This window comes from Tripterygium wilfordii, chromosome 9 (genome assembly GCF_013401445.1).
Source record: "Tripterygium wilfordii isolate XIE 37 chromosome 9, ASM1340144v1, whole genome shotgun sequence".
Classification (NCBI taxonomy): domain Eukaryota; kingdom Viridiplantae; phylum Streptophyta; class Magnoliopsida; order Celastrales; family Celastraceae; genus Tripterygium; species Tripterygium wilfordii.
In genome coordinates, this window is record NC_052240.1 from 10861027 (window position 1) to 10887621 (window position 26595).

General features: G+C 37.4%; 5 protein-coding genes across 9 annotated transcripts; 2 read left to right on the forward strand and 3 right to left on the reverse strand.

Annotated features, from left to right (window-relative positions):
- Nucleotides 1–1115: 1115 nt before the first annotated feature.
- Nucleotides 1116–6310, reverse strand: LOC120006491 (probable galactinol--sucrose galactosyltransferase 2). 3 transcript variants are annotated; one of them, XM_038856543.1, is made up of 14 exons: nucleotides 5944–6310; nucleotides 5592–5827; nucleotides 5129–5219; nucleotides 4921–4969; nucleotides 4716–4807; nucleotides 4299–4406; nucleotides 4089–4217; nucleotides 3561–3971; nucleotides 2862–3003; nucleotides 2714–2781; nucleotides 2290–2424; nucleotides 1987–2201; nucleotides 1796–1884; nucleotides 1116–1481 (listed from the first exon to the last, which is right to left on the reverse strand). In XM_038856543.1, the coding sequence occupies exons 1-14, from the start codon at nucleotides 6246–6248 to the stop codon at nucleotides 1200–1202; spliced, it is 2352 nt and encodes a 783-aa protein (XP_038712471.1). In that variant the 5' UTR covers nucleotides 6249–6310; the 3' UTR covers nucleotides 1116–1199. The 3 variants fall into 3 exon arrangements, with proteins under 3 accessions (XP_038712471.1, XP_038712474.1, XP_038712475.1); XM_038856546.1 differs by lacking the exons at nucleotides 5129–5219; nucleotides 5592–5827; XM_038856547.1 differs by lacking the exons at nucleotides 1116–1481; nucleotides 1796–1884 and having other exon boundaries at nucleotides 2043–2191.
- A 412-nt stretch (nucleotides 6311–6722) lies between these two features.
- LOC120006025 (subtilisin-like protease SBT5.4) lies at nucleotides 6723–10392 on the reverse strand. Its single transcript, XM_038855905.1, has 11 exons — nucleotides 10309–10392; nucleotides 10068–10171; nucleotides 9874–9971; nucleotides 9599–9763; nucleotides 9260–9368; nucleotides 8623–9157; nucleotides 8438–8532; nucleotides 8090–8335; nucleotides 7892–8006; nucleotides 7573–7786; nucleotides 6723–7476 (listed from the first exon to the last, which is right to left on the reverse strand). Exons 1-11 carry the CDS (start codon nucleotides 10390–10392, stop codon nucleotides 6935–6937), a joined length of 2307 nt encoding a protein of 768 aa, XP_038711833.1. The 3' UTR covers nucleotides 6723–6934.
- A 3953-nt stretch (nucleotides 10393–14345) lies between these two features.
- LOC120005567 (heavy metal-associated isoprenylated plant protein 47) lies at nucleotides 14346–15063 on the forward strand. The gene is made up of 2 exons (XM_038855269.1): nucleotides 14346–14505; nucleotides 14588–15063. Exons 1-2 carry the CDS (start codon nucleotides 14418–14420, stop codon nucleotides 14728–14730), a joined length of 231 nt encoding a protein of 76 aa, XP_038711197.1. The 5' UTR covers nucleotides 14346–14417; the 3' UTR covers nucleotides 14731–15063.
- A 1702-nt stretch (nucleotides 15064–16765) lies between these two features.
- Nucleotides 16766–19361, forward strand: LOC120005564 (ATP-dependent 6-phosphofructokinase 2). Its single transcript, XM_038855265.1, has 2 exons — nucleotides 16766–17412; nucleotides 18357–19361. The coding sequence occupies exons 1-2, from the start codon at nucleotides 16825–16827 to the stop codon at nucleotides 19176–19178; spliced, it is 1410 nt and encodes a 469-aa protein (XP_038711193.1). The 5' UTR covers nucleotides 16766–16824; the 3' UTR covers nucleotides 19179–19361.
- Nucleotides 19362–19552: 191 nt separating this feature from the next.
- LOC120005565 (calcineurin B-like protein 3) lies at nucleotides 19553–26311 on the reverse strand. Of its 3 annotated transcripts, XM_038855267.1 has the most exons (10): nucleotides 26023–26311; nucleotides 25386–25529; nucleotides 23993–24147; nucleotides 22583–22665; nucleotides 22423–22482; nucleotides 21984–22092; nucleotides 21637–21689; nucleotides 20872–20952; nucleotides 20131–20243; nucleotides 19553–19928 (listed from the first exon to the last, which is right to left on the reverse strand). In XM_038855267.1, the coding sequence occupies exons 3-10, from the start codon at nucleotides 24114–24116 to the stop codon at nucleotides 19871–19873; spliced, it is 681 nt and encodes a 226-aa protein (XP_038711195.1). In that variant the 5' UTR covers nucleotides 24117–24147; nucleotides 25386–25529; nucleotides 26023–26311; the 3' UTR covers nucleotides 19553–19870. The 3 variants fall into 3 exon arrangements, with proteins under 3 accessions (XP_038711195.1, XP_038711194.1, XP_038711196.1); XM_038855266.1 differs by lacking the exon at nucleotides 25386–25529 and having other exon boundaries at nucleotides 26023–26309; XM_038855268.1 differs by lacking the exons at nucleotides 25386–25529; nucleotides 26023–26311 and adding an exon at nucleotides 23176–23246 and having other exon boundaries at nucleotides 23993–24130.
- Between the last annotated feature and the right edge of the window lie 284 nt (nucleotides 26312–26595).

Below are 26595 nucleotides of genomic sequence, written 5' to 3' on the forward strand. Positions count from 1 at the left end.
TGTCTACACTCGCTTTAGGAAAAATGGCCCATCAAAGATTTTTACGGGGATTGTTCAAAAAAATCGTGTTAAATCTAATCAACCACCAAATTGATCATTTGGTCTGTTATTGTCAAATGTATATTAGTGAAAATTGATCGAAAAATCAAAAATAAAAAGATTAAACTGTTAATAACCAACTGAATTGACCATGGACACTTCTTATCTACGCTACCTGATCTTTCAAGTCTAACAAAGAAAACACGCCAGTCCCATAGGGATGTACACCCATTGTAGTTTAATTTTGGGCACATATTGTTTTTCAAATTTTTAAAAATCATATTTGTATTTTGATTAGTCTTTTTAACCAATTCAATACTCTTTTTTTAAGACAACAAAAATCGTGAAAAATGCATGAAATTGTTTGACTTTGGATATAAACTCAATATATTTTATATTTTATATATTTTTATGTTGAATTTAATTTTTATTTCAAACAAAAAAATTTTCATTAGATTTGCAATATCGATCAAAATAAAATATGATTTTTAAAAAAATTGTGCTCGAAAATCCAATTAGAATGGACTTATTATAGCAAAGTTTGGGCACTCCTGGAATAGTTAACCCATTTGGTATAGCTTATATTAGAGCTTATAAACGGTAGACAAATACTCTACCAAAAACCAAAGATAAATTAGTTTTTATAATTTTTGATTCTTTTTGTTCTTTCTTTTTCGTTTCTTCTTTTCTTATATCATCATAATATTATAATTTTTTTTAAATATTAATTTTAATTTATTTATATAAAATATCTTGTAATTTATAAGTTTAAACTTAAAATTAAATTTGACAAAAATAAAAAAAATTACAAGAAAATAAATAATCATAAAATAACAAACTAAAATGTTCTCTTCTTTCTTTCTTTTTTTAAAATTCCTTCTTTAAAATTAAATTCAAATCGACCTTTTCACAACTTATAAGCTAACATTAGCTATAAGATTCACCAAACAGCGCCACTTCTCTCATTTTTAGGGGGATCAGAGAAATTCTCGATACATGGAAGATTTCTTTCAATTCCAAACTTTGGTATTGCATGATTGTTAACTTAACAAATAAAACCATTAGAGGAAAAATAATTCCTAAAAAAATTGATTATTGATTATAGATTTAGTAAAAAAGTACTATTTTACTTTCCAGTAACAAATAAGTTATAACCATTTTCAATAACAAAGATGAATATCCCAACAAGTGGTAGTGTTGGGGATCGTTACTACTAAGAGATGGCCTTCAGCGTTGAAGTTGAATCCATGGTCTTTTGAGTTTACAGAGCATGATTGGGGCTTTATGCTGGAGTAAGCTCCAAATCTACCTCCCCCTCTCCCCATTATGTGTATTCCACGACCAAAAGAACCAGTCAAGTAATCGACTGACTCAACAGCTCCACCAGAGTTGTACATATTTAGCAGTCCAATGGGTGCAAACTGGATTTCTTGATCGTAAGCCTACATAAAACGCATAAAGAATCAACAGAATTGAGGCAAACTCTATTTTATCTTTTGTCATATCTCAATCCCACATCTGTAAGCGAAGTTCGCTTACAGATATAATCTTGCAAGACATGCCAACAATGATGTTTAACCAATCAGAACAGACGATGTCTAGCAAGTTTTCATTGGATTGTGGATCCCTATGCCAGAGGATTTTCTGACCAGAAGAGGTCTCCTACTCATATTTAATATGTTGGGGTGCCACACATTTTCTGGGTGGTTACAGTTGAGGCCAGAAACTGAGATAAGATGTGAAGTGATAGACAAACCTTAATAGGAGAAACTGTAAAGACGTCACATTCCAGGGATTTTAGAGCAACATTAAATGATTCTTCCGATGGCAATCTAAATAGGGACCCTGCAATTGTGAAGTATGGAGTCGAGAACATTAAAATCCATCCACCCGTTTAATGTCTATGTAATCTGTATACGATCACATTGCAGGAAGATGAACATATACCTGAACTGAAGGAAAATACCGCACAATCTCCAGTCCATTGCTTCCCAGATACCTCTTCAAAATACTCTATATCAGCCGGAGAAACCTGACCTGATATCTTTGCGGAAACCTTTTCCTGAACTGTGTTTTCCCAACAAGGCCAGCTTCCTGCACCTTGGCAGTTGAAGACTCCGATAACTCCAGTACATTTGTTTAGATTCCATATCTTTAGAAGACTAGCAAAAAAGAATTCATTGAGAGACAAGAACAAAAGAAATGAACCAGTCTTTATATAACACCAGGCGATAGGAGATAGATATATACCTCTTTCCATCCATTACCGGATCACGGAATAAACAATCCCTTGCTGGCCTCCCTGGGTATTTAGCTCTAAGTATGGATCCATCAGGCAGTACGAGCCTTCTTAGTATCTTGAAATCATGGTGGCCAGGTTTATCACTGTCATTGGTAGTAGCAGGGTCATAAAAATATTCAGGCAATAACCAATTTGAAGGAAAATTGAGACACAAGAATGGGACAAATAAAAGATTCAACAAGAAACTTTAGGTCTAGCAAACTGGAACAGTAATACGAGAAAAAAGAGGAAAGCACACATGCACATATGCTTCTAGGAACATGACTGTTCTTTCGCATAATCTGATGGTCCAGGAACAGTTGTTTATGGCTTTAGGCAGTCATAACTCAGACGTCCTTCAGCATAAGAAACAAAAAGGGTGATAGTTCTTGCCTCACATAGACTCCACAACCTCCCACTGCTCTTGCAGCAGCATGAAACTCTGCTGCGTCATGGCGGCTCTGAAAGATTTTTCAGTTAATCCAATTATTCTCCAAAAATTCAAAGAGGAAAAAAATAGAGAAGGAGGCAGCTTGCATACATAGAACATGTCCCAATCTGGTAGAACAACTTCACCAAGGAATATGCTGTTAAAAGACACGGCAGCTATATGCAGCGTCTGTGTGGCTGGATTTTTTGGATAGTAATCGTCAGAAGCTCGTGTTATAGCGCTTCTTTTTGCACTGCAATGACAGGAGAAAATTTACCAAAAAAATGAGGGAATGGTTAATAATGTGAAGCTGAAACGTAAGGCTCTGACTAAACAAACCATGAACATCCTGCAAAGACCATCTTTGCCATGGCTAGTTGTGTACAACTATCAGGATTCAGAGATAGAGTAGCCCATCGCTAAAATATCTGCTAAGTTCGATCAAAAGAATGTTGCAATTCATTCACATCCTGAAATGTCTGATGTATATTCTTTTGAACTTCAAAGATTCACTCATATTACTAAAATCAATCAAATGAATAAAGAAAAGGCAGTCGAAACAAACTGATCTATTAAAAAAGATGTAGTTAATCCCTTGTGAAGTCCTCACTTTATTTAACTACGTGAAAACTAAATGTCTCAAATCCATTTTTTGAGTAGGGTTGAGTCTTGTTTCATTTTTATTTGCCTGCTTTTTGCTTATTTTCTTGAGAAATACAGTGTTAAAGACTACAAAAATTAAGTAGAAGCAGGTATACAAGAATACCAAACTTCTCCACAGATGGGGATCAAAGGGCTTGAGCCACATACTGGTAAATGGAGTCCATGCTCTGACCCATGCAGCAGATTATGCTGTTGTCTTTGAAGTTGGCAACTATAGAATTTTCAAGTGCTTCTTGAAACTGTCTAGTAAGTGAAACCCGGCCTCCTTGGCCAGTTGCGATGGTTTCCAGTATGTTCTGAACATCAACCTTAACCCCATCCACATTCTGTGAAGCAAGATATTTGTGTAGATCCTGATAAAAGTGAGATATTTTTGCAGGATCAATTGCACCAACACCATACTTCTCCATGGAATCCATAGATACATCCCTTGTACTCGCTAAATTCCCCGGTGACTGCACTGGGTATCTCAATTTTGGGTTATACTTCATAGTTTTTGCGGCACCTGGAAGGAGTCCTCCCCAATATCCCATCAGGGCATGCCATACATATACATACCTGAAGTTTTTTGGTAAAGGGAAGGGAAAAAAAAAAGAAGAGATCATTAAGATACACCAATATTTTTTTAAGCAAGAAGAAAGAACACACAGCAAAGGGATTTAAATAGTAGCCTACTTAAGGCCAAAGGTCTTCTTAATATCTGAAACAAAGTCCTTTAGGCTACTTGGTGCTCCATCTCGAGCTCCATCAGCTGTTTTCCTGAACTTGCTATTTTCTTCAATGCTTACCAGCCTGCCTCCAAACCTGCAATTTGGAAGAAGTAAAAGGATGCTCACATGCTTTCCAAGTAACTAGGAAAGAAAGGAAAAAAACTGGATAACTTACTCTGACCCTTCAATATATTGCTCCCCTTCTTTCTGAAACTCATTAGTTGTATCTTGCCATCCATCATCAATTATCAAAAATTTTGCAGGCGTCCCTCCCTCTGATAAACTGAGACAGGGAGAGTGCTTAGTAAATTGCTACAACAAGCAACAATAGCAAATGAACTAAAATAAAGTTTAGGAAAAACAATGAAATCGGTTACTCTTCATCCAGTAAAGAATTCTTAGAGCACGAAACTTTTTCATTTTACTAATTCATTTATAGATGCTCATCATAATTCATCTATAGACGCTCCACAATCATGATTAACCTTATAGTTTGCAAAGTAAGGAATTCTTGAGGACTAACACCTATCAATTGATACGATATTAGTCCAGCCTATATGTAGCAAAAGAACATACACAGAGTTGGATTAACCTTGTTAGGCCATCTATGATCCCTTGAGGATTAACCTCATGGTAAAAAGCATCCCAGGTGCACCAACCGAACCAATCTAACATTCCTGGAATCTGCATAAGAAAAGTTGAAAGGAAAAGGCTTTCAATATTATAAAATAACAGGGAGATCGGAAAATAGAAGACAAAAAAGACCAAGTTAAGAGTTAAATGTTTAGTGGCTTTTCCTGTTTCGTTTCCCGCAGTGCAAAAGTTCCACTCTGCTTCACCAAAATCCTGCATATGATGTGAAGTGCATGATCTACTTTAACTCTTGTGTGAGTTGTATTGCTTAAAGGAACATGTATGTTAGCTGAAAAACTCCGACGACTATGGCATTACAAAATTCCCAAATTTAGAAGAAATTCAAAAAGTTTTCACAGAGAGTTAACCTACTTCATGGATTCCTTCATCAGATTAAATGGATGGTCTCCATAATTCACAAAAACTGCTTTTAGTGATTGCGAGGTGACTATGGAGGGATCACCTACCAAGACACACAAGAAAGTGGCATCATTATACTACGCATATAAAGAGAGACAAATGAACAAGGTTCAGCGTTTAATTCCCCTACCTTAAGAAGTTAAGAATCTAACCCCATAATTTATTGGGAAACTGGAAACAAAATGAACTAATGAACAGTTAATGTACATTTCAAACATGAAATACGTGTGGCCGCTGATATCAACAATGTAATGCCCTTTAGAGCAAGTTTAGATTCTAAAAGGGCCAGACTCCGACAGCCTTACCAGAACATTGCAATATATTTGTTTCTGTGGTTGCAATTGGGCAACAGCATTATAGGTGAAAAGCTTTTAAGCTAGTAATACCATGATTCCTTCCAAATTCAATCTCTTACCACTTTCGACACAAATCTCCAGTTCATTGAATGTGTTTCCCTGCAAACTGCTCCTAAATTTGCCATCTAGCAAAGGCAAAAAAACAATATAGGAAGTAGAAGCTTCCGAAGCTTCTCCTTGTCTTGCTTCCAAAAGCAACATCTGAGTTTCTATAGGAATATCACTCCCTGAAGTTCCCACTCTAGGTATCATCCACCAAATTTTAAACCTAAATAGACATAGTAATCTAACATCCCTGAATCCGAAGAAAAAAAAAATTCCCATCAAATTCTGGAAAACCTGAATATGCATTCCAGAAATCCTAATAAAATCCAATAGCATGAGAGAAGAATAAAAGAACAGGAGGCATACTCAATGACTCCAATCTTGAAAACATGGCGGGAACTGGTCTGTGTGGAAGTAGCCCCCACATATGCCGATGAATCTGTCAATGGGGTCAGCACAATGTTTGCAGGAACCCCTGTCAACACATCCTGGCCACTGAAACTGAGAGTCCCATCTTTCAACACAGGCTTGGCACCTACAAACATAGAGTGCCTCCATTTCTGATTGGAACTCAACGATCCACGTGAAACACGGAGCCTCTGCTTCCTGTTTCTGGCAAATAATGAGAACGACAAAGAATAATCCAGCCGCAGAGCTGGCGAAGAAAACATGTTGGAAATGGAATTTTGCCGTAATGCTATAGCCTGTCGGCTATAGACGATGACTACACTTTTCTCATTGACGCAATCAACACTGTATATAAGATCCATATCCAATTATCCATGTACACGACGCACTTTTGGTGTCCTCTCATTTTTTACATGACTAAACTGCCCCTTAGGATGTCAAAGGCAGAAAGACTAACCAAACTAACAATAACCGACGTAGAGATAGTTCGGTTGACAATTGATTGGGTTAAACATGAGTGCTCAAGTTTCAATGCCAATGAGAAACAATTTTCTCAACCGTATTGACAAAAAAAATAATCTCAAAGGCTTCCATTTGGGCACACCCCGGATCTTTAAAGTAGTTATTAGAGACTAATGGTTTAACATCAAGAAGCAAACTTGCTGCTTTCAGCAGTTACTGATTCTTTGAAGCCATCAGCCATGAATTGGAGAAAAGAAATGAATATGGATATACTATTATTAACATTTGAATTGAGGGCTTATTTCTCAATGGGAAAATAATAATAACAATACTGTTCAATCAAAGCAAAATCTAATCCAAATATGAATACTAACCACCTACCCTAAACTGAATAAACAAATAAATCTAATCCTATCAATCAATCATTCATAGTAGAACTAAAGAAGAATGCAACCTAATACTAATGTCTAGCTACTAGTCATCTCTTTCAGCTTGCTGCAGCAACTGCAATTGGACTTCTTACATAGTGTTTACCATCTGTCCATGCTAATCCACCAAATACATACTCCTTAGCAGCTCCATCCCACTTTGGTTTCAGAGTCATTTGAAACATCTTCTCTTCCCCTACCTTTTCAAATTTCAACATCTTTGGCTCCACAGAAACTGAGATCCCATATGGTTCTCTTACATGGGCTGCATAGACGCCTGGTGATCCCACATTCTTCAGTTTCCGAGTCAAAGTGATGGAACCGGATAGATTAGGAACTGACATTGATGGGTAATTGAAGTCGGCTAGATTGACCGACTCTGGACATTCGTAAAGATCGTCCGAGACTTTTTTTATCAATGTTTTGTTGTAGCCTGAAGCACAGAGGAAGTCCAAGTAGTCTGTGGTAGTTAAGTCGTAAACCAAGCCAGGATCCATGGCGCGGTTTGGTCTAATATGTCCAGCACCGTAACTAAATGGCGTTGCCTCGGAAAATGTTGATCCATCCAGCATCCCATTCACTGTGTTATCTCTTGTTCTAGCTGTAACAGAAAGTTCACAAAAGAATTATCAGTAGCAGAAGATGTGTTGATGGAAGCAGAATAAAATGAGAGAAAATATGATAGTTTTAGTCTTACCAGAGGTCATGATGGCTGATCTGATTGCGGCAGGACTCCATTTTGGATGGAGTGTCTTAAGAAGGCCAACAACTCCGGAAACATGAGGGCAAGACATCGACGTACCGGATTCTGTGTTGAAAGGGGTGGTTCTTGTATCTCCATCAAGGTCAGTAGCGCTTACAGCTTCTGAGTAGGCAGCTATAATATTCACTCCAGGGGCAGTGATATCAGGCTGAAATGATCACATTATGTATGTATGTTTAATAAAATGCTTCAGAGATTATATATTAACCAATACTGGAACTAAAAATTTAAATGGAAATGAATGATTCCATGCCTTGAGGATCTCTGGTGTAACCATGTTTGGGCCTCTAGAAGAGAATGCTGCCATGAATGGAGCTGGTTTAATGTCTGTCGCAGCCTTAGGAGTCGTAATATAAGCCGAAGGATTACTGTGACAAGCAGAAGTCATAAACACTCATCAAGGTAAGAAAAAAACACTGGGAAAGTAGAAGAGTAGAAGGGAGAGTAATACCTAGTAGAATTGATGTAGGCAAAGACAGCAAGGCCATCTTTATAGGTGAGTTGTGAAGCTGGAAGGAAATGGGGATCAGCAATAAGCTCATTGCCAGTGATCTTATCATTGCAAAGAATCATTCCAACTGCACCGGCAAGAGCAGCTTGTTTCCCCTTATCGACTCTTGCATTTCCTCCCCTAAGGCAAGCCAAGATTTTGCCTTTAGCCTTCTCAGGATCCAGACTGTCTGGCTTGCACAGGAGACTACACATAACCAGAGAGAGCATCAGGTATCACACACTCAAAAAAGCTTCAATTCAATGGAATAACCCACAACAACAATATTTGAACTTTTGCAATACTCACGCATCTTCAGCAGATGCATTAGCAGCTTTGGCCTGCGCGGCACTCATGAGCGGATAAAATCTGTCTTCTGGCAAAGAACTAGAAAGGCTTGTTCCCTAATAGAGAAGAAAACAAGTTAAATAGACTATTCAAGTTTTAATGGATATATAGATAAACCAAAGCTTCTGATTCAAAGATGAGGAAACCTTGAGTCTCTCTCCATTTTGGAGCTCGACAAAGGTCTGAAACTCGCGGTCCAACGTGCTTGCTCCAACGGTGATCATCCAAGGAGCAACATTTGAGACAGAACCAGGGGTTGGTCCAGAGTTTCCGGCTGAGCAAACCACAACAACGCCATGCTTAACAGCATGGAATGCCCCAATTGCAATGCCGTCATCAAAGTAATCGGTTGGATCCCCTCCAAGTGAAACTGAAATGACATCAACACCATCATGAATGGCGTGCTCAAAGCCTTGCACGATGTCTGCATCGAAGCATTCACTCCCATTTATCGGTGTCCAGCAGACCTTGTAAGCTGCAACTCTGGCTTTAGGTGAACCACCCTTAGCAGTTCCATTTCCTAAGCCAAAAACACTTGCTCCAGGAACAAAGTTTCCACCGGCTGTGGATAGTGTGTGACTCCCATGGCCTTCCAGGTCCCTGGCAGAGTTCTCATTAGACTTCATTGATCCTACATACGAGGCATAACCGTCGTTGAAGAATCTTGCTCCAATGAGTTTCCTGCACAAGTTTATTCACCCAAACCAGTTCTTATAAGTAAAATTTTGACAGGGAATCTGCTGGAAAGAAACTATGGTGGGGGGAAGGCTAGGAGGTATCAACCTATTGCAAGGAACACCAGAGGTGGTGTCATTCTGACATATTCCTTTCCACTTTGAAGGAATTGGGCCATAGCCATGGTCGCTAAAGCTGTCTGATTCAGGCCAGACACCTAACACATCAAAGGTTTCAAATTTAGTAATCTCAAACACCCCACTGACAAAAAAAGAAGAGACAATAGTATTATTATACAGTGGGTCCACCAAGCGGCATTATTGAATACAAAATAATCATTAGGCACAAGTAATCATTATAGTATAGTGTTTTTGGGTAAAATAAGACAAGAAGAAGAAGACTAGAGTATTACACTGAAATTGAGATTGATTGGAGACAGTAAATTACCAGTGTCAAGGTTTGCTATGATTGAATCTTCACCAAATCTAGCCTTCTTCCACAATGAACTTGGGTGAACGGAACCGTCTTTTTCCAGCAACATGAAATCCCATGAATGTGTTGTGTGTAGCCTTTTTCCTTGATTCAAGAAGACTGAAACAACTTCTGGGTGTTCTACATTGGCAATAAAATATAAAAAAATACAGATTGGAATACAAAGATACAGAGAAAACAGAGGAATGAATGAAGGTATGCATATATATGTATACAATGCAGTTGCTTACTTGCAATTTCAGCTGCCTCTTCTTCTTCAAGGAAGGCTGCAAAGCCATTGATATGCATTTTGTAGGAGTGTATGATGGCAGCTCTGGCTTTCTCCTCGCTGCATGACAAGGCATCGGATTCGGATGTTTGTTTGACAAGAAAGATCAACGAGAAAATTACAGAATTAAAAGGAGATTATTCAAAATTTTAGTACCTGCCCAAGAAGGATCCGAGGAATTTATAATGAGACTCTGCTACCAGACCATAATCAGCTTGAGAATTACCATGCCGATGAGATCCCAGATACACTATATAAGACTACATCAAACCAAACACTAGTCAAAACAGGAAAATCCCAGAAAAAGACAATACACACACACACATATATATATATATCATGAACTCAGTGAAAGGAAGAGAAGGTTTTGATGATGATAATGTATAAGTTGGATTACCTTTTTGATTGCAAGAGCGGGCGTTTGAAACGAACAGTAAAGGGTGAAGAAAAGCAGGATAAGTGAAAGCTTTGGGAGCCACATTCTTCTGCTTTTCTCGGAGAAAGTTTTGGCTGATGAAACACCCACTTGGACTTGTGGCTCCTCCTTTTGATGAAAGAAAAATCAAAAGTGAAGAATCCCTAGAGAGAGAGATAGATATATCATGGAGACTAGACCAGGAACGTTTGTTTATATATTGAAGCAGAGAAACCTAGTAGTTAGACAGCAGAACTCAAGTTCAAAGAGTCCTACGCTGGATGAAACTCCATCCATGGAAGAAGTTTGTTACAGAAACAACTTTGCTTGTATATATATCTATATTTCCTAAATAAATGGGATATATATGTCTTTATTAAGGGATAATTAAGAAAGAAAATAATAAACAGAAAAAGAGTAGAAGGAAGTTGTCATGTTGATAAGAGTTTGTGAGAGTATAAGATGTTCGTTTGAGAGAAATGAGCGAGGGGATCCCCATGCATGCACAAACACCGAGACACCCCACCACCCATGTTATTAAACAAAACACAAAGTCTCAAAAGTCAAATCCTTTATCCGTTGGACATTCCACACGAGCCTAAACTCATGTCATCGGGTTCCACGCATTCAAAATTTTCAGAACTTTTCATACGGTTTGGCCATGATGAGATTTACCACTTGACCTAACACCGAGACCAAGATCACGAAACCCCACCACCCACATGATTCTAGTGGAATTGAAATCTGAAATTTTCATACGTTTTGGCCCTGATGAGATTTACGATTTGGCCTTGCTGTAATCATGTTACTAGCTAATTAGAAGGATATACATGTGACTGATTTCTTGCATTAAAAGCAAAAGGTCGTTGATTATACACTTGCAGTTTTGGTATACTACCATTCAATATAGTTTTATCATCATCCCCAAATCAAGGAAGATCCAATCCCATAATAATATTTCAAGATTTGAAACTGCTAAATGTTTTTAAAAGAGAATGAATGAATTGTTGACCGTCAAATACTGGGTTGTTTAGCTTTTAATAATCTGGAATATCCTTCTAGTAGAAGTTCCATGACATCCATGCATGCATTGCCTCTCTGTTTTTCTCATTGAGCCAGTAAGGATTCCGGATATAAAGTTTGCACATGCTGTGATAAATTCCATTTTTAGAATTATTAAAAAGGGTAATATAATTTTTAGACACGAAAAGAGTTGACCACGTCCAAATCGGTCACTGAATTTTCAGATATGCACACACGAGCAGATTTCTAAGTTCGATTATTTATGTCACATCGACGAGTTTATTGTCCGAACTGTGAAAAATCTGCTCGTGTGCGTAAATTGGAACAATTTTCAATTATCAAGTTGGAACGTTTGAAAATTCAACGAGCGAGTTGGACATGGTAAACTATTTCCGTGATAAAAAAATTGCATTACCCCTTATTAAAAACGATGTTCTCCGGAGTTTTGGGAATGGAAGGAATATCTCAATCATTAATTAAATTCCCAATCCTCTGTTTTATAACAACCGACTAGGCTTTTTATATCCTAAATTATCATGCAAGTGACAGCTCTTGAGCACACGTACAGCAGATTTCAATTTGACTAATATAGTTGTTTGATCCAAAAGACCCCAAAAGTAAATTAAGATTACAAGCATGATCAAGAAAATCAATTATCTTCTGTCAATGGAGTTTGGAGGAAATTCCCCTGTTTTAATGCCAAAGATTCTGCTTAATATTCATATGATATGATTGTCAACTATTTTTGGAGAATTTATTTTCCCTTATTAGCTTATACTATTACTGACCCTATTAGCAAATTCCATACAAGAAGCTTTAATTCTTCTGTAGGTTTTAGTTGAATTGTCAGAAATAAAAGTGAAAAGCAGAAACAACTTGGCAGTATATTATTTTCCAGAACAAGTGCAATGATATTCAGGTAAAAAGTTTTCCAGTATATATATATATATATATATTTTTTTTTTTTTTTTGAGGCTTGTTGAATTTGATTGTTATCATTACAGAACCTAGCTTTGTAAATATCATTTTCTCTCTTGTTTTTGTACTTTGGGATTTGCTGTCACAATTATGTATGGTAATCACCGAATTATTTAAGGGGAAGAGAGTGGAAGGTCAAAATGTTTGAAAACTGGTCCATGAGGTGATTGGGGAGGGCCCTTCACTGGTGTTTGAGTGACCAATCCAAGTGGGAGAATTGAAAAAATTTCCAACCACTCCCCGAGTTGTTAATTAGAATTGGTTGCAATTAATCCCAAAACTATTTTAAATTATGGTCTTTTCTTTCAAAAATTGTATATTAAAGTTTAGGCCATAGGATTTAGTGTTTAGAGTCTATAGTTGAGGGGTTATGAAAAAAAAAATTATAATTTAGGGTTTAGTGACTTACCAAAAAGCTTTGTGACTATGTCCTGGGTTTGGAACCAACTTATTTTATCGTCAGATGGAGATTTCTATGCATGTGATTATGACGGCTCAAATTTAGGTCCATATTGGATGTTGGAATGTCAATCTTGTACGTTGTTATTCAAAGTAAAAAAGATTAGGAGGAATATAGTCAATTTTAGGTAAGAGAATTATGGTGCCCTCCCTCCCCTCCCCTCCCCTCCCAGCTTATTAGATGCCATCCAAAACCCACAACCAATCAAGTGAAGTGAAGTCTATTAAGTCTATAAAAAAATGGGAAAACAATCCTAAACTTCCCTGGTGGCTTACTTCTTGTCATTTTTCTCAAAATCAGATGCTGCTTCTCATTGGTGATGATCTGAATCTCAGAAACCATGAGAAACATTTTACACAAGTGAAGAAAATTATGTAGAGCATTAACAAAGAGTTGAGGTAGTTCTTATTGATTGGTTTGTCAAGTATCTGATATGAAACTCCAGTTATGTTAAGAAGCCAACTCAACTGATACCATCTCTCAACTCTGGCTTTGTCTCATTAACTGGTTTTTCTTGGGCTACTACATTTACAAAGCAGAGAGAGCTTCCATCTATCTGGATTTTCCCATTTTTTTAGTTCTTCTTTGGTGGGGTTGTGGGGATCATCTTAAGCAAAGAGAGAAAATCCAAACAAAGGTTTACCTGTAAAACCCAGGCAAGTTTGGCACCATCTAATGGAACCATTGTTTGTGAGAAACAAAGCACTTTTTGTCTTGCCGTCTTCTCCACAACTTTGTCTTCCTCCTTTCTTCTGTCCTTTTGTCTCCTCTCTCTCTCTTTTTTTCCTCCTTTGCAAACTCTTTAAATTCTTCTTTAGCTTCCAATGGATTCGGCAATACTTTCGGAAAGCAGTAAGTGTGTCTTGAATTGTATTGTATATTTTTGGTTCTTCTCTTCTCTTCTCTGCTCAGTCTGCCTATGGCTCTGCCCTCTACTTAGATTTCATTTAATGCTACAAATTGAACAACGTTTGTATCTGATTGCATGCTTAATATGTTGTTAATTAATGCAGAGTTTTGGTGAGCTGAAATGAGCTGAGAAGGTTGTGCTAATTGAGTTGGGGGTGGGATTAATTATTGTTCTGCCTGGCTCCCTGAATGCCATCTAAGAAGCTTGTCAAAGAGTGTTGGCAACCTTCCTACTTGGCATGAGGGGAGTCATGCAGGCAGGCCCAAAAATCTGAATCAACTCCTCCACTCCACATCTGGTCTCGGCATTGTATTTTTCAAGAATTCTTGGTAGTTGGGTTATTCTCCGATATCATGTAAGAAAATTCAACCCAAATAACTCGTAGAATCTTGTGCTTAAAAAGGCATTTACTATTGAGAGGTGTTATAATCTTTAACTTATAAAGTATTTTGTTTTTTTTCTTGACTTTTCAATGTGAATCTTGATAGTGTGCATTTAGGAGTCAAGGACATGGAACGCGTGTAATCCGGGTGATGTATTTTCCAGGAAAAAAGAGGCTTGACTTTGCCAGGAAAGTCCACCAACTTACACAATACGCAAAACTCAGAAAAAGTCTTTTCCTTCCCTGTTTCCACCCTATATTATAAGTTGCTGCTCATAATAACTAATCATATGTTGTATTGTTGGTTTCCGTGTTCAATTTTTTGATTGATTAAAGATATGATGAAGCAAAAGATTGTGGTGAAGGTTGAAATGAGGTGTGAGAAATGCAGGACCAAGGCACTCAAGGTTGCTGCTAAAATGAATGGTAAGAATCACAGATCGTCTTCTTCTTCTTCTTCTTCTTCTTCTTCAATTACTAGTAACATGGCGGATTGGTTTGTTTGCAGGAGTAAGCTCTATGGGATTAGAAGGAGAGGAGAAAGATAAAGTTGTGGTGATAGGAGATGGAATTGATTCAGTCAAGTTTGTTAAACGCTTAAGGCGCAAGGTTGGAGGAGTTCAAATTGTGAGCGTTACCGCAGTGGCTTAATTAAACACATCCATTCATCTACAGTCAGACAGAGGCAGAGGAAGAAGAAAGAGATATATATACATACATACATATATATATATATATATATATATAGGCTAATGCTAAATCTAGTAGTTATTGTCGTACTTGAATTTGTTGTGCCAAAAATTTTCTTTGTATGAAGCAGAATCCCCGCAACGTATCCCTTCTGGAGTGAGTGGCCACCATCGGTGGCCGGAATACGGAGAAGGATGATGGCCGTGTGGGTTGGTAGGTGGGAGAGAGGGTGTGGGTAGAAAAAAAAAAACTGAAACTATGTGGTTCATTTTGCAATTTATGAAACATTCTGCATATGATTTTTATAATTTCCTAAGTAAACTTCGTGATTTCATATTTTTGACATGCCTGACAATTTCAATGCACCTTGACTCGTGCTCACCTCAGTTTTTTAACTCACATCATTTTACTATCTCAAAATACAACACACTCACAAACAAACTCACTCGTATTGGGTTAATAGTACTTATGGGAAGTGAAATATTGCACGTGTTACAATTTAGTCACTAACAATTAAATTTTGTCAATTTAATTATTGAAAGTTTAATTTGTGCACCAATTTAGTCATTTGGATAGAATTTGTCAATTTCAATTAGTCAATCTGTTGATGTGACAGGTTGAACGTTAAACCAAAGTTAAATATTGCTTATGTGGCCAGTAGTATATCATAAGTAACTAACGGTGTTTATGTGTCAAAGACCTAAAATAGCTAAATAAATTTCCTGCTAATGCAACATAACTCACACAAACATCTACAATTTCCTGCAAATGAACCCTAGTTCCTAAAGAGCATCTCTGCGATTCGAGCCATCAACGCATCATCTCTACGATTATGGGTAAGTTTTAATTTTTTGGGTAAGTGTTCGATTCTATGACTTCGCTCTTGTTCGATGCTTTATGTTCTGAATGAGAAATTCTTTTTATTTTTATGAGTGATTCATTCTGAATGAGAGGAAAATGTGGTCATTGAAAGTACTTGAAAACCCTAAATTTCATTATCTTTTCGATTTTGTCTGTTTTTCTATTTTCAAGTTTTAGAATCTTCGATTATGCTTTCTGATTCTCCGAAAATATGTTGATGGTTGTTGATTCCATTTTTCAATTTGGTTTTCAAACAAAATGAAACTTGAAACTTGTAACAAGGATACCCTTGACTAGGTCATGTAATAAATTGAAAGGGCAGGCAAAAAATGATGGTCTTAGACTTTTAGTGATGTAGTGACTCTAGATAATGACGATATAAGTTGGTGTTTAGTTGTCAATTTTTTTTATAAATGAGAGCAACCAATTAGAGGTGGTGACACATGTCGCATGTTGTCGTTATAGTAAAAAAGCAGTTGCAGAAAAATAAAAAGCGAGATTGACAGAAACAATTTTGATTGGCACATCAACAGATTGAACGAGCGAAATTGATAAATTCTGTTTGGATGATTAAATTGACATAAATTAAAATTTTGATGATTAAATTGACATAATTTTACTATTAGTAACAAAATTAAAACACGTATAATCTTTTAGTGACCACAAATTTTATTAGCTCATGCAGTATTCAATCTCAACCAGGTTGGGACGTTATTAATTCAACTCACTCCGAAGGTGAATCAAAATCGAACACCAACCCAAATTTATTTAAACTCCCAACTCAAATCGTCTATTAATCACTTTTAAATACGTACTGGTCTTTTCTAATGTCTCAAGTCGGACTCAAACTCGAGAATCACGAGTAAATCAGATGACATTTATGTGTGTAATATCTCATAAAGATCTCGAGTTCAAGACTCCCAATCCCTTTTCCTTATATTAAAAAAAAAAAAAGTGTCCGACTCAAACTCATAGGTCAATTTTCTTCCTTCGGTCTGAAATTTACATCCTCTTTCTTTACGTGGCAGGCCCTATTCTCTGACGCGACTGACGTTGCCACGCGTCGAGTTAACAGAAAGCCACGTGAGCAACAGACTCCAAATTTTCTAGACAAGTTGTTCCATTTGTTGAGCTTCGCTTAATTATTAAGCGCTCGTCCGCTTGTGCTCTGAAACCCCCAACTCCCCCACCGCCATGGCGATATCGTTGCCGGAAGCAGCCACTCTCGTCGCGGGCAAAGACCTGGAATCACCTCTCTCGTTCTCGAATGTTCACCTCCAAAAGGTACATCATTTGACCGACTACCTTGAAGACCTCCACGCCCAAACTAACCCACTTGACCATAATCGCTACTTCCACGCCACCGAAGGCTTCTACGTCTCCCCTACCGACGTTGTCCTCGGCCAGGTCGCCCATGACCTCTCGGGGAAATTCTCTTCACCTACTCCCCCACTCGCGTACCACAGGGCTGGCCCACGCAAGGATATCTTCTTCGAGCCCCAAAACACGCGAGCCGCCATTATCACCTGCGGTGGCCTATGTCCCGGCATGAATACTGTCATCAGAGAGCTCGTGGTGGGCCTCTGGGAGCTCTATGGAGTGAGGAAAATTTATGGGGTAGTGGCTGGTTACAGAGGGTTTTATAGCATGGAACCTATAGAGCTCAATCCCAAACTTGTGCATAATTGGCATAAGAGAGGTGGAACTGCTCTTGAGACATCGAGGGGTGGATTTGATCTTGACAAGATCGTTGATTCCATTGAACATCACGAGTTCAATCAGGTTTTGTCCCCTTGGATACGCATCATTCTAATGTTTGATTTGATTTTCTGCTACTTCCTCTGTTTTTTCATTGTCAAGTTTCTGACTTCGTATTCTGATCGATTGAGAAATGTGAATTTTATGATGAAATTGCTCATATTTCAATCCAAGAACAAACATTATATGGCGATGATGAAATGTGAATTACTGAAACCACCTATATGCTAGGCATGGATTTGATCAATGGATGAAAATAAATAAATACTAAGTAACGCAGGTGAGTTCTATTTGGATTAGGATGGACTAGGGCTTTAACCCATGTTGAACACTTTGGTATCCAAATCCATTCAATTCTGGTCTCTTGGTTTACTACTATTTATAGACTCTGGTAAACATTTCGTACCAAAAGGATGCACAAAGACTAAGTTTTGTTCGAATTTGGACAAAAACATGACAATCTTTGTGTTAACTATCTCTACGGACTGCCAGAAACATTTCTGCTATAAGTTCATGCTTGTTAGCTCTTTGGGAGAGATTATTTCACCTCCTGGAGGTAGTGAATTAAAATAATAACAGATGCTCAGTGCTTCTTGATGGTATCTAGGGAGAAGCATTAACCTGTAATTGAAGTTCAAATCCTTCCTCTGCTTTTGCACCTTGGACAGAACTATTAAGAGGGCTGAATACCCGATTGTTGAACCCTCCTTGGAACACTATTCTTCATTTAACATTTCATCGCAGAAATCTTTTTATATTGTATGAATTATTAACAATCTCAAGGGGTTTGTGGATCCAAACTTCTCCGGAAGATAACCCATGTGGCTGCCGCACGCGTTGGATCTGGTAGATGATTTTTGTTTCTTCATGAATGAGTCGAACATAATCTCTTTTCCAAATAAAACATGCTTTTGCTCTTCATCATATTTGTTTTATTTCCCATCTTCTCATCCCTTGCAAATGAACAGGTTTACATCATAGGCGGAGATGGAACAATGCGTGGGGTTGTGAAAATATTTAATGAGATTCTTCGTCGGAGACTGAAAGTTGGAGTTGTTGGAATCCCCAAAACTGTTGACAATGATGTCGGCATCATTGATCGATCGTTTGGATTCCAGACTGCAGTAGAAATGGCCCAGCAAGCAATCAGTGCCGCTCACGTGGAGGCTGAGAGTGCAGTAAATGGAATAGGCCTTGTGAAGCTAATGGGTCGAAGCACCGGGCATATAGCCCTCCATGCGATACTGAGTAGCCGTGATGTGGATTGCTGTCTAATTCCGGAGGATAAATTTTACTTGGAAGGAAAAGGAGGGCTTTTTGAATTCCTTGAACAGCGGCTGAAAGAGAATGGACATGCCGTACTGGTTGTTTCCGAGGGGGCAGGACAAGATATGATACCGAGAAGCGATGCCCAAAAAGAAGAGAGGGATGAATCTGGCAACTTGGTATTCTTAGATGTCGGTCCGTGGTTGAAGTCAGAGCTCAAGAATTGGTGGGCTAGAGATCATCCAAATGAGTTGTTTACAGTGAAATACATAGATCCCACATACATGATTCGAGCAGTTCCAGCAAATGCTACAGACAATTTGTATTGTACCCTTCTGGCCCATTCGGCGATTCATGGTGTTATGGCTGGTTACACCGGCTTCGTTGCTGGTCCTATCAACGGCATCTATGCATATATTCCAGTGGAGGAGGTGGCGAAGTCAAAAAATGAAGTGAACACAAAGGACCATAAATGGGCATGGGTGAGATCTGTCACCAATCAGCCTGATTTTCTTAAGGGCTAAACCATATGAACCACAGTGAATCAAACCCACCCCTATATAAAAGCTTCTTCTGGGTTTTTGATATATAAAATCTCTGGAGCTTCTTCTTCTTCCCTTGTCGTAAAGATGAGATTGAAAGCTGTTTCTAGATCGACAGATTGTTTGTTTTGATACAAATAAGAATAAAGATTCTGTCGTTTTCTAGATATCATTGTCTGGATTTGTTCGCAAAGTTTTCATGCAACCATGTCAATACCCATGTCAAAGTTGCACGTACAGACATCAGCAGAAAATAGGTTTCAAAATAGCCACACCAATTATGTGTTGTCTTCATTGCTTCAAAGCTCCGGTATACTACTAAATAAATATAGCATTGCATCAGATACGCAAACTCATTCTGGAAAGCTAATCAGGTGACACTGAAATCCCAAGAATTCCAAGGAATGTACAATTAAATACCAGAATCCTCATATGTCATGTCATTCATTACCATCATCATTGTTATCAAAGCCTTTATCCCAAACTATGTTGGGGTTGGCTTTTCTCCATATGCCACAAACATCTGGAACCCATTTTAGTCTATGCAAAAAAGGAAGCCCTCCACTACTCAAATAAGGAAACATAGTTCTAACTATGGACCTTTGCTCATGGAGAAGTCTCAATTTCATAGCATATTACACTTGACGCGAATCGTCGACTCAGGTATCATCAACTCAGGTATCATCAACTTGTGAGTGAAACACAAAACTGGGGAATGTGGTCGTGATATCTCTGCCAAAGAAACAAGAAACAGATGTTAGTTGTAGCCAAAGCAAGTTGAGAGTGTGCTAGATGGAATAGAGAAGAGGGATGATACTAGGATCTAACTTTTTATTTTGTTTATAGGAAAATGAAATGGGCACTCTTTACTACAAATGAACCCCTTTAGGGAAATCAGTTTAACAAGCTATTTGCAATAAAGTTTGTGAATTACTTGAGATATTGAAGGGTCATATTCTTCAAAAGGGATGGATGACGCAAAACAAGGTTCCGCCATTCTTCCTTGTCAATCTTCCCATCATGCTTAGTATCAGCTTCCTCAAAGGTCTAAGATAAACAATAGTGACATATCTATTAACATATAATAACTTAACTGCAATAGCAAAAGATAAACCACCTCAAAAAGTAAAAACGTGAGTCTGACTCAGAGTAAACAAGATTCTTGCTTCCAACTAACTTGCAGTATACCAAACTACATAATCATGTTTCACTGCTGATTAAATATACAAACAATAATCAAGTGTAAGAGTGCCAATCGTAGGATCTTACCAGTTACCAGCCACCATATGTTCCTACCACTGTGGCGTATTAATGTATTATCCTATTTTGAACAAGACCAGCAAAGTCATATTTACTCCGGAGCTTGGTAAAACCTATAATATTATTTTCCTGTAGGAAAAAAAACCCTATAGAGGTTCTGATATCATTTGGTACCTATTAAAATGACATGCATAGGTTAATTCTCATTTTCCCTCATTTTAGCAGCTGGAAGCTAACGAAAAGTATCTTGAGATTCAACGGTAATATGCATTCAGATCAGAGTTATGAAGGTTAAAAGGACTCCATTTGTATCCTCAAGGAGAAAAATATCATCTGATTCTAAGACATGAAAGGTATATAACTATATAAATGTCTTCAAAACAAGATGGGTGAATCAATCAAATTATAAAAACACCTTGTCAATGATACTCTCTATCACGTCATCTGAAAGATTCATGCCAGATTCAGCAAGTGTTGCTACTACCATTTGCTTCACCTATACAGGAAGAAGCTGATAGTTAAACATACTCTAAAGATGTGTGAAGAATATAAAAAGACGTAGCTTTAAAATAAGATCTGGCGATCAAAAATTAATTGAGGGACAAGATCTATCGTAATATATAACTAATCAAAATAATTGGAAAAAAAATAAAGTCCATACACGAGAACCTCAAAAGTTTCAGATTATGGTAAGAAAACTGCTTGTTCAAAAGAGCAAGCTGGCTGGTTCATACGATTGTTGAACTATTCTAGGCCAATAATACTCTAGACGACTTTGTCCTCCACTCGTCAGATGGTTGGTCCTTCGTTATTTAATTCATTTTCTACTTAAGCTAGCAAGACATTAATAATTTATTTCTTCCTTTCTTTTTAAAAATGCAAATGCCATTAATCATTTCACTGAATCAACTAAGAAATTAACTCTGTAAACAAGTTTATCAAAACTATTTATTCACTACAAATCTTCAACAATTACAATATCAGCAAAATTGGAAGCCGGGTAATCTGGAACCTATGACTCGTGTATATGTAATGTAACCCTGACATGGTAGTTTAACAAATACGCAAGGCCTAGTGTTTTCCCCTGAGCCATTTGAATCTCAGAAAAAATAATAAATAAATAATTCAGTAGAGTGTCCTTGCAGCATCTATTTGGCATTTCACATAAAGGAATACGTACCTCCTGTCTTTCAATGTACCCTTGATGTTTGAGATCGTACAGTTGGAAGGAAACTGCAAAGAGTCGCAACCAAAAAAAAACATTTAGAAATGTACAAACAAGAAACATTACATCGTAATGGACTAAAGAAGTGCAGAATACGAAAGAGGGGAAAAGAGAAAGCAAAGTTCAGTCATAAATGATATAGCTCCTCCCTCTGTGCTAAAGCCCATCCCCATGCCAGGTCCCACCATCAGAAGGAGACCTCTTATGGGAATATATGAAGAAATACGGCTCCCTAAGTCCCTATCCCCTAATCCATATAGATTAGAGACATTAAGCTTTTCCTACATGCAAGGCACGCTTACACTCAATCTTATCCTCAATTGGTGCACTGGGGTGAAAGACAGAGAGAGCACGGGCAAACTCTTCAAAATCCAAAATCCCATTGTGCTTGGTATCAAACAAGTCAAATACCTACAAATTTACAGGAAAAAGATAAATCAGCATAAATAATATAAAAAAAAAAATTGCACCAGACACAAATGAATGTGCGATGAACACACACACACACAAAAGCAAAGGAGCATGGGTAATATTAATGGATAACTAATTTTGTTGCCCAATTTAGGTCAGTGAGATGCCCATAAAAAATGGAATGGTTGTTCTGGTACCCATGTGGCTGACCAATACATTTAGGAAACGCATTCTGGTAATAAAATTCGTATGTGATAGGAGATTGTCATATGATACAGATTGATTAATGAACCTAATCAATATAAAAAATTTAGGGCATAAAAAGCATACCCTATCCGCAAATAAGCTTTCCTTTTTGTTTGTCTTGAACAATGCCAGTTGAAATTCTTCCTGCAATGAAACATTAAGAAACCCTCAAATATTATCACCACAAGTGCATCAAACACTAAAAAGGATATTTTAAGAATTAACTGAGATGACAATTTGTTACCTTGTTGATCAGCCCATCATCAATTACTGCACTGCTGATCTTCTTGAATAGTTCATATAGTGCTTCTATTTCACTTACACTGACTGCAAAATACAAGAAAGCAACTAGATGATCTCTAATCATTCAAAAGTTTTATTTTCTTTCACAAACAGAAGTAGAGAAATACAACTTCTAAGCCCAAAGCAAATACTGAAAACCCTAGTAATTCATTACTATGTTCCATCTATTAAATATCAAAGAATAATCACATCCCAGTGAGGGACCAAAGGGTATAATCACATCTCCTGCACGCAGAAATAAAGGAACCACATTCCAGGTGTAGACTTATTTATGAAAAAGCTTTACTGAAGAAGACAAAACTTTTGAGATCTTATAGAAGATTCTTCCTCATAGAGCTACTACAAGGATACTTTCATCATAAGTAACCTCAAACAATGGTATTAGATTAGCCCGACATGGCTGGTCTTTACAAATACCAAAGTAAAACAAGTAGGTCGTACAATAAATAGCTACATAGGTCAGAGGGAACTGCTTAACCTTAAGCCCAGGTCTACCCATGGTCAGTTGATTCATAAATAAAATTACTGACTTACAACTTAAAAGGGAATCCAAGTAGTGTATTCTCATTGATGATGATGATGATGGCAATTTAAAGGGTCTAGCCCTGCAGAATCAGAGCTGTTGATTTCAATTGCACTGCTTGAAGAAATTAGAAAATTTTAACATGACCCATATACACGAATCTTTACAGGAAGTAAAGAAAAATTCCTCATCCGAATCTTCTCCTCAAAGCAAACGGTTTGAGAAGATTTCTAATTTATGGTTCATGCTTTATTATTATTATCCAGCGTTCACATTTTGTTCACTGCTTATGTAGTGAAGGAAAGGAGAACCCGCTGAGAAGGTAGCTCAATTAAATGAGAATAATGCAGGCCTGACTTCTAAGAACGAAAAACATTTAGGATGTAACAAAGAAGAAGACAACACAAAGCGATAGACCCAGAGGAAGTAGCAACTATATCTCAAAGTTTTCTCATTATAGTCGTAGACGTAACAACTAAGTGACTAACCATAAACAACCATCATTATGCACTAACAAAGATACAAACCTTTTGCAGATGATCTAGAAATCTAAGCATTCAACTCAGATAAAGTAGGTATGGAAGATGTAATTACGCCAGTACAGACGCAGAAATACCAAGAATTATTCCGGAATCAAAAACAGACCCATTTCAAACTTTAATAGAAATAAATAGAGAGAAAAAAAAAAGGAACCTGTAACAAGTAGAGTTACAAAATTGGAAGAGGCTTCTGACAGATTAACACAACAGCATCAACTACATAAAAGAAAAAAAAATACCATACTTTCAATATCCTAACTGGTTATCTTGCAAAAGCAAAGCAACTCACAAACTGTTTCCCTTGCAAGAACTTCAGGATCTTCTAGGCCCTTGGGTTGCTTGTATATATCAGTATCACAGCAAGTTGCTACAGCAGCACAGAAATGCTTCAATCCGTCTAAGCACTGAACCATGATCTTTTCCAGATGTCAAAACACTCCATACCTGAGGACAAGGGAAAGCTAGGCATTATATATAAACACTATTTAAAAGAAACTGTCAATTGGGACAGAAGGGTGACCTTTTGTTTCACGAGGAGAATAGGAACCAAAATAGAGAACAAAGAAAATCGTAAACATAGAACAAAAGCTAAGAGGTCATATATCATAAAGTTTCTTTATGATGCATAATAAATATTCTGAAATTCTATTAAACCTTTTAACAAACCATCCATCGTTTCCTAATTTCTTAAGGCCGCAGGAAGCAGGATATCAACAACGATATTCCATCTAGCCATGTGATGAGGTTCACACAAGTCAAACTACATGAACTACAATCTAGTATTCTTCGTTCACATTTACATGCACACGACCTAGAATCATATGTCCAGAAAATAAAGGAGAATGCAATGTAGTATGGTCCCAGGCTATGTTTGCGGCAATTGCAAGATGAAACTACTAACACATAGAGCACCCTCAAGAGTTAGGTCAAAGTCTCATTCCAACATGCAAACCTAACCACCTTATTTATGCCCGATTATGTCTTCCTTGCTTCCCATTACTTAGCTTTTTTCCGTCATTAAAAAAAAGAAGAGATACTTGCAATATAATTAGAAAATCCATGGCCTAGTGGTAAAGTAACTACACTACAACCTAGAGGCCAAGGGTTCAATTAGTGCAACACCCTCTTGGTTATGTGGCACTGTGAACAGGAGTTCTTTACCATCATAACCTACTGACATACGGTATAAATTACCAATCAATTGACAGACTGTTTTGAACAGATGCCAAAGTTCAATCTGCATTAACTGTAAACTAAGTAAAATGAGTAAATACACACAGGTATCCAAATACTTCATTCAAACTGGAGAGCTGAAAAGAATCTTAAAACATTATTTTGTCTTTTCCTTTATTGGATCAATCAGCAAATCATAAATGCAAGACGTTCAAATGGCATCGATAATATAAGAAAAAAATATGTATGCATGCAAGCATCATTAACCAGCCTATAACACAAAAACATTTCAATCAGTAACCCCATTATGGTGCGTTTTCCTCTGGTGAGCGGCGTTAAGCATGTCACAGAAGGGGGCCATGTAGATTGATATCTATTGCTTGAAAAGGGGAAGGAAAAAAGAAAAGAGAAGAGAAGAAGATCTAATCATAAAAGCTAAACTGCAGGCTTAACTCACTTCAATCTACACAACAACATTGAACTCAAAGCATAAGCAAAGAAAACAGTACCATTTGAGATTTGACATTCCCCCTTAAATTTGTTTATGATATACAAGTTTCAATGGAGTCATTCCATGCTTAGCATATTCAACTGTCCCCCTTCCCACCAGAACATTAGATATCATCATCATCAACAGCCAAACGCACAAGTGGCTACATCAAGTATAGTGAACAAAACCAAACTTCATTTACCATTACATCTAAAATAAAATACCACCAACATCAACATAATTTATCAGAAATCAGGACACCCAAAAAAGAAGAACCAAAATTGACGAAATTTAACTGGAGAATGCGATGGAATGTAATCAAGTAATGGGCAGCGCAAAACCAATAAATCATGCAACAGATCCAAGAAACGGAAACAAAAAGAAACGAAGAAAATCTAAGTTGTTGATCCGATATTTCCAAAGTCACCCCCTTCCAAGCCGAAAATTCATATACAAAACATGTCACGAATCAGATTAAATCCCCAAATAAGCCATTGAAGCTCATATAAAGCTCATAAAAGAATACGAGGAAAGATCAGAGCTTTAAGATGAAAACGAATAACTCAGCAAATGCAATAACCCAACAAGAATGTAAGAGAGCAAGGCGCTATATAGATAAAAAGGGTACGAGAAAGAAATAACAAAAAAGGAGTTACCTTTCACGAAGCCCCGATGGAGGAACGGAGATAGATTGAAGGGGGGCGGTCAATATACTCGGACATCTCTCCCAATATTTTTTTGTATGGAATTTAATTCTTTTATGAATTAAAAGCTAAGCAAGCAAATGATTGTGATTGATCATGAAAACCGAAAGAAAAAGAAAGCGAGAAAGAAAGAAATGAAGACTATTACCCTAGTCACTGTGTTGTTAATGAGACAGGGAAAGGGATTATGGGATATCCGCAGGCAGTAATTACTGTCAAAGAAAATGCAGGATTTGCATATGGGTCGCCCAAGCCAAACATGGAAGGTAACCCCATTTCTGACACTGGAGTTTCACACTCACACACGTGGCTCCTGATAAGTGGGAGTTTGGTCCTCTGCTGTGGGCGACACCACTGCAGCCTGGTGGGTCTGCCATTATGATTTTTCTGATTTGAAAAATAACACTCTCTTTTAAATGTTAGTATTTATGATATGTAAAATGTTAGTGTCTGTTTGATTCAATCATTGTTGGTAGCATTAATATTGTTCAAAATATTGTGGTAAATTACATACATAGATATTGT

Coding starts and splice junctions, on each gene's coding strand:
- LOC120006491 (XM_038856543.1), bottom strand. CDS start 6,248: ATGTTTTCTTCGCCAGCTCTGCGGCTGGATTATTCTTTGTCGTTCTCA. Junction 2,782..2,861: donor CAGATTGGGACATGTTCTAT/GTATGCAAGCTG, acceptor AAAATCTTTCAG/AGCCGCCATGACGCAGCAGA. Junction 1,482..1,795: donor TTACAGTTTCTCCTATTAAG/GTTTGTCTATCA, acceptor CGTTTTATGTAG/GCTTACGATCAAGAAATCCA.
- LOC120006025 (XM_038855905.1), bottom strand. CDS start 10,392: ATGTGGCTCCCAAAGCTTTCACTTATCCTGCTTTTCTTCACCCTTTAC. Junction 9,369..9,598: donor CATAGCAAACCTTGACACTG/GTAATTTACTGT, acceptor TTGATGTGTTAG/GTGTCTGGCCTGAATCAGAC. Junction 7,477..7,572: donor ATCAGCCATCATGACCTCTG/GTAAGACTAAAA, acceptor TTTCTGTTACAG/CTAGAACAAGAGATAACACA.
- LOC120005567 (XM_038855269.1), top strand. CDS start 14,418: ATGATGAAGCAAAAGATTGTGGTGAAGGTTGAAATGAGGTGTGAGAAA. Junction 14,506..14,587: donor GGTTGCTGCTAAAATGAATG/GTAAGAATCACA, acceptor GTTTGTTTGCAG/GAGTAAGCTCTATGGGATTA.
- LOC120005564 (XM_038855265.1), top strand. CDS start 16,825: ATGGCGATATCGTTGCCGGAAGCAGCCACTCTCGTCGCGGGCAAAGAC. Junction 17,413..18,356: donor AACATCACGAGTTCAATCAG/GTTTTGTCCCCT, acceptor GCAAATGAACAG/GTTTACATCATAGGCGGAGA.
- LOC120005565 (XM_038855267.1), bottom strand. CDS start 24,116: ATGGTTCAGTGCTTAGACGGATTGAAGCATTTCTGTGCTGCTGTAGCA. Junction 22,093..22,422: donor AAAGCTTATTTGCGGATAGG/GTATGCTTTTTA, acceptor GTAAATTTGTAG/GTATTTGACTTGTTTGATAC. Junction 21,690..21,983: donor AATTGAGGATAAGATTGAGT/GTAAGCGTGCCT, acceptor GACTCTTTGCAG/TTTCCTTCCAACTGTACGAT.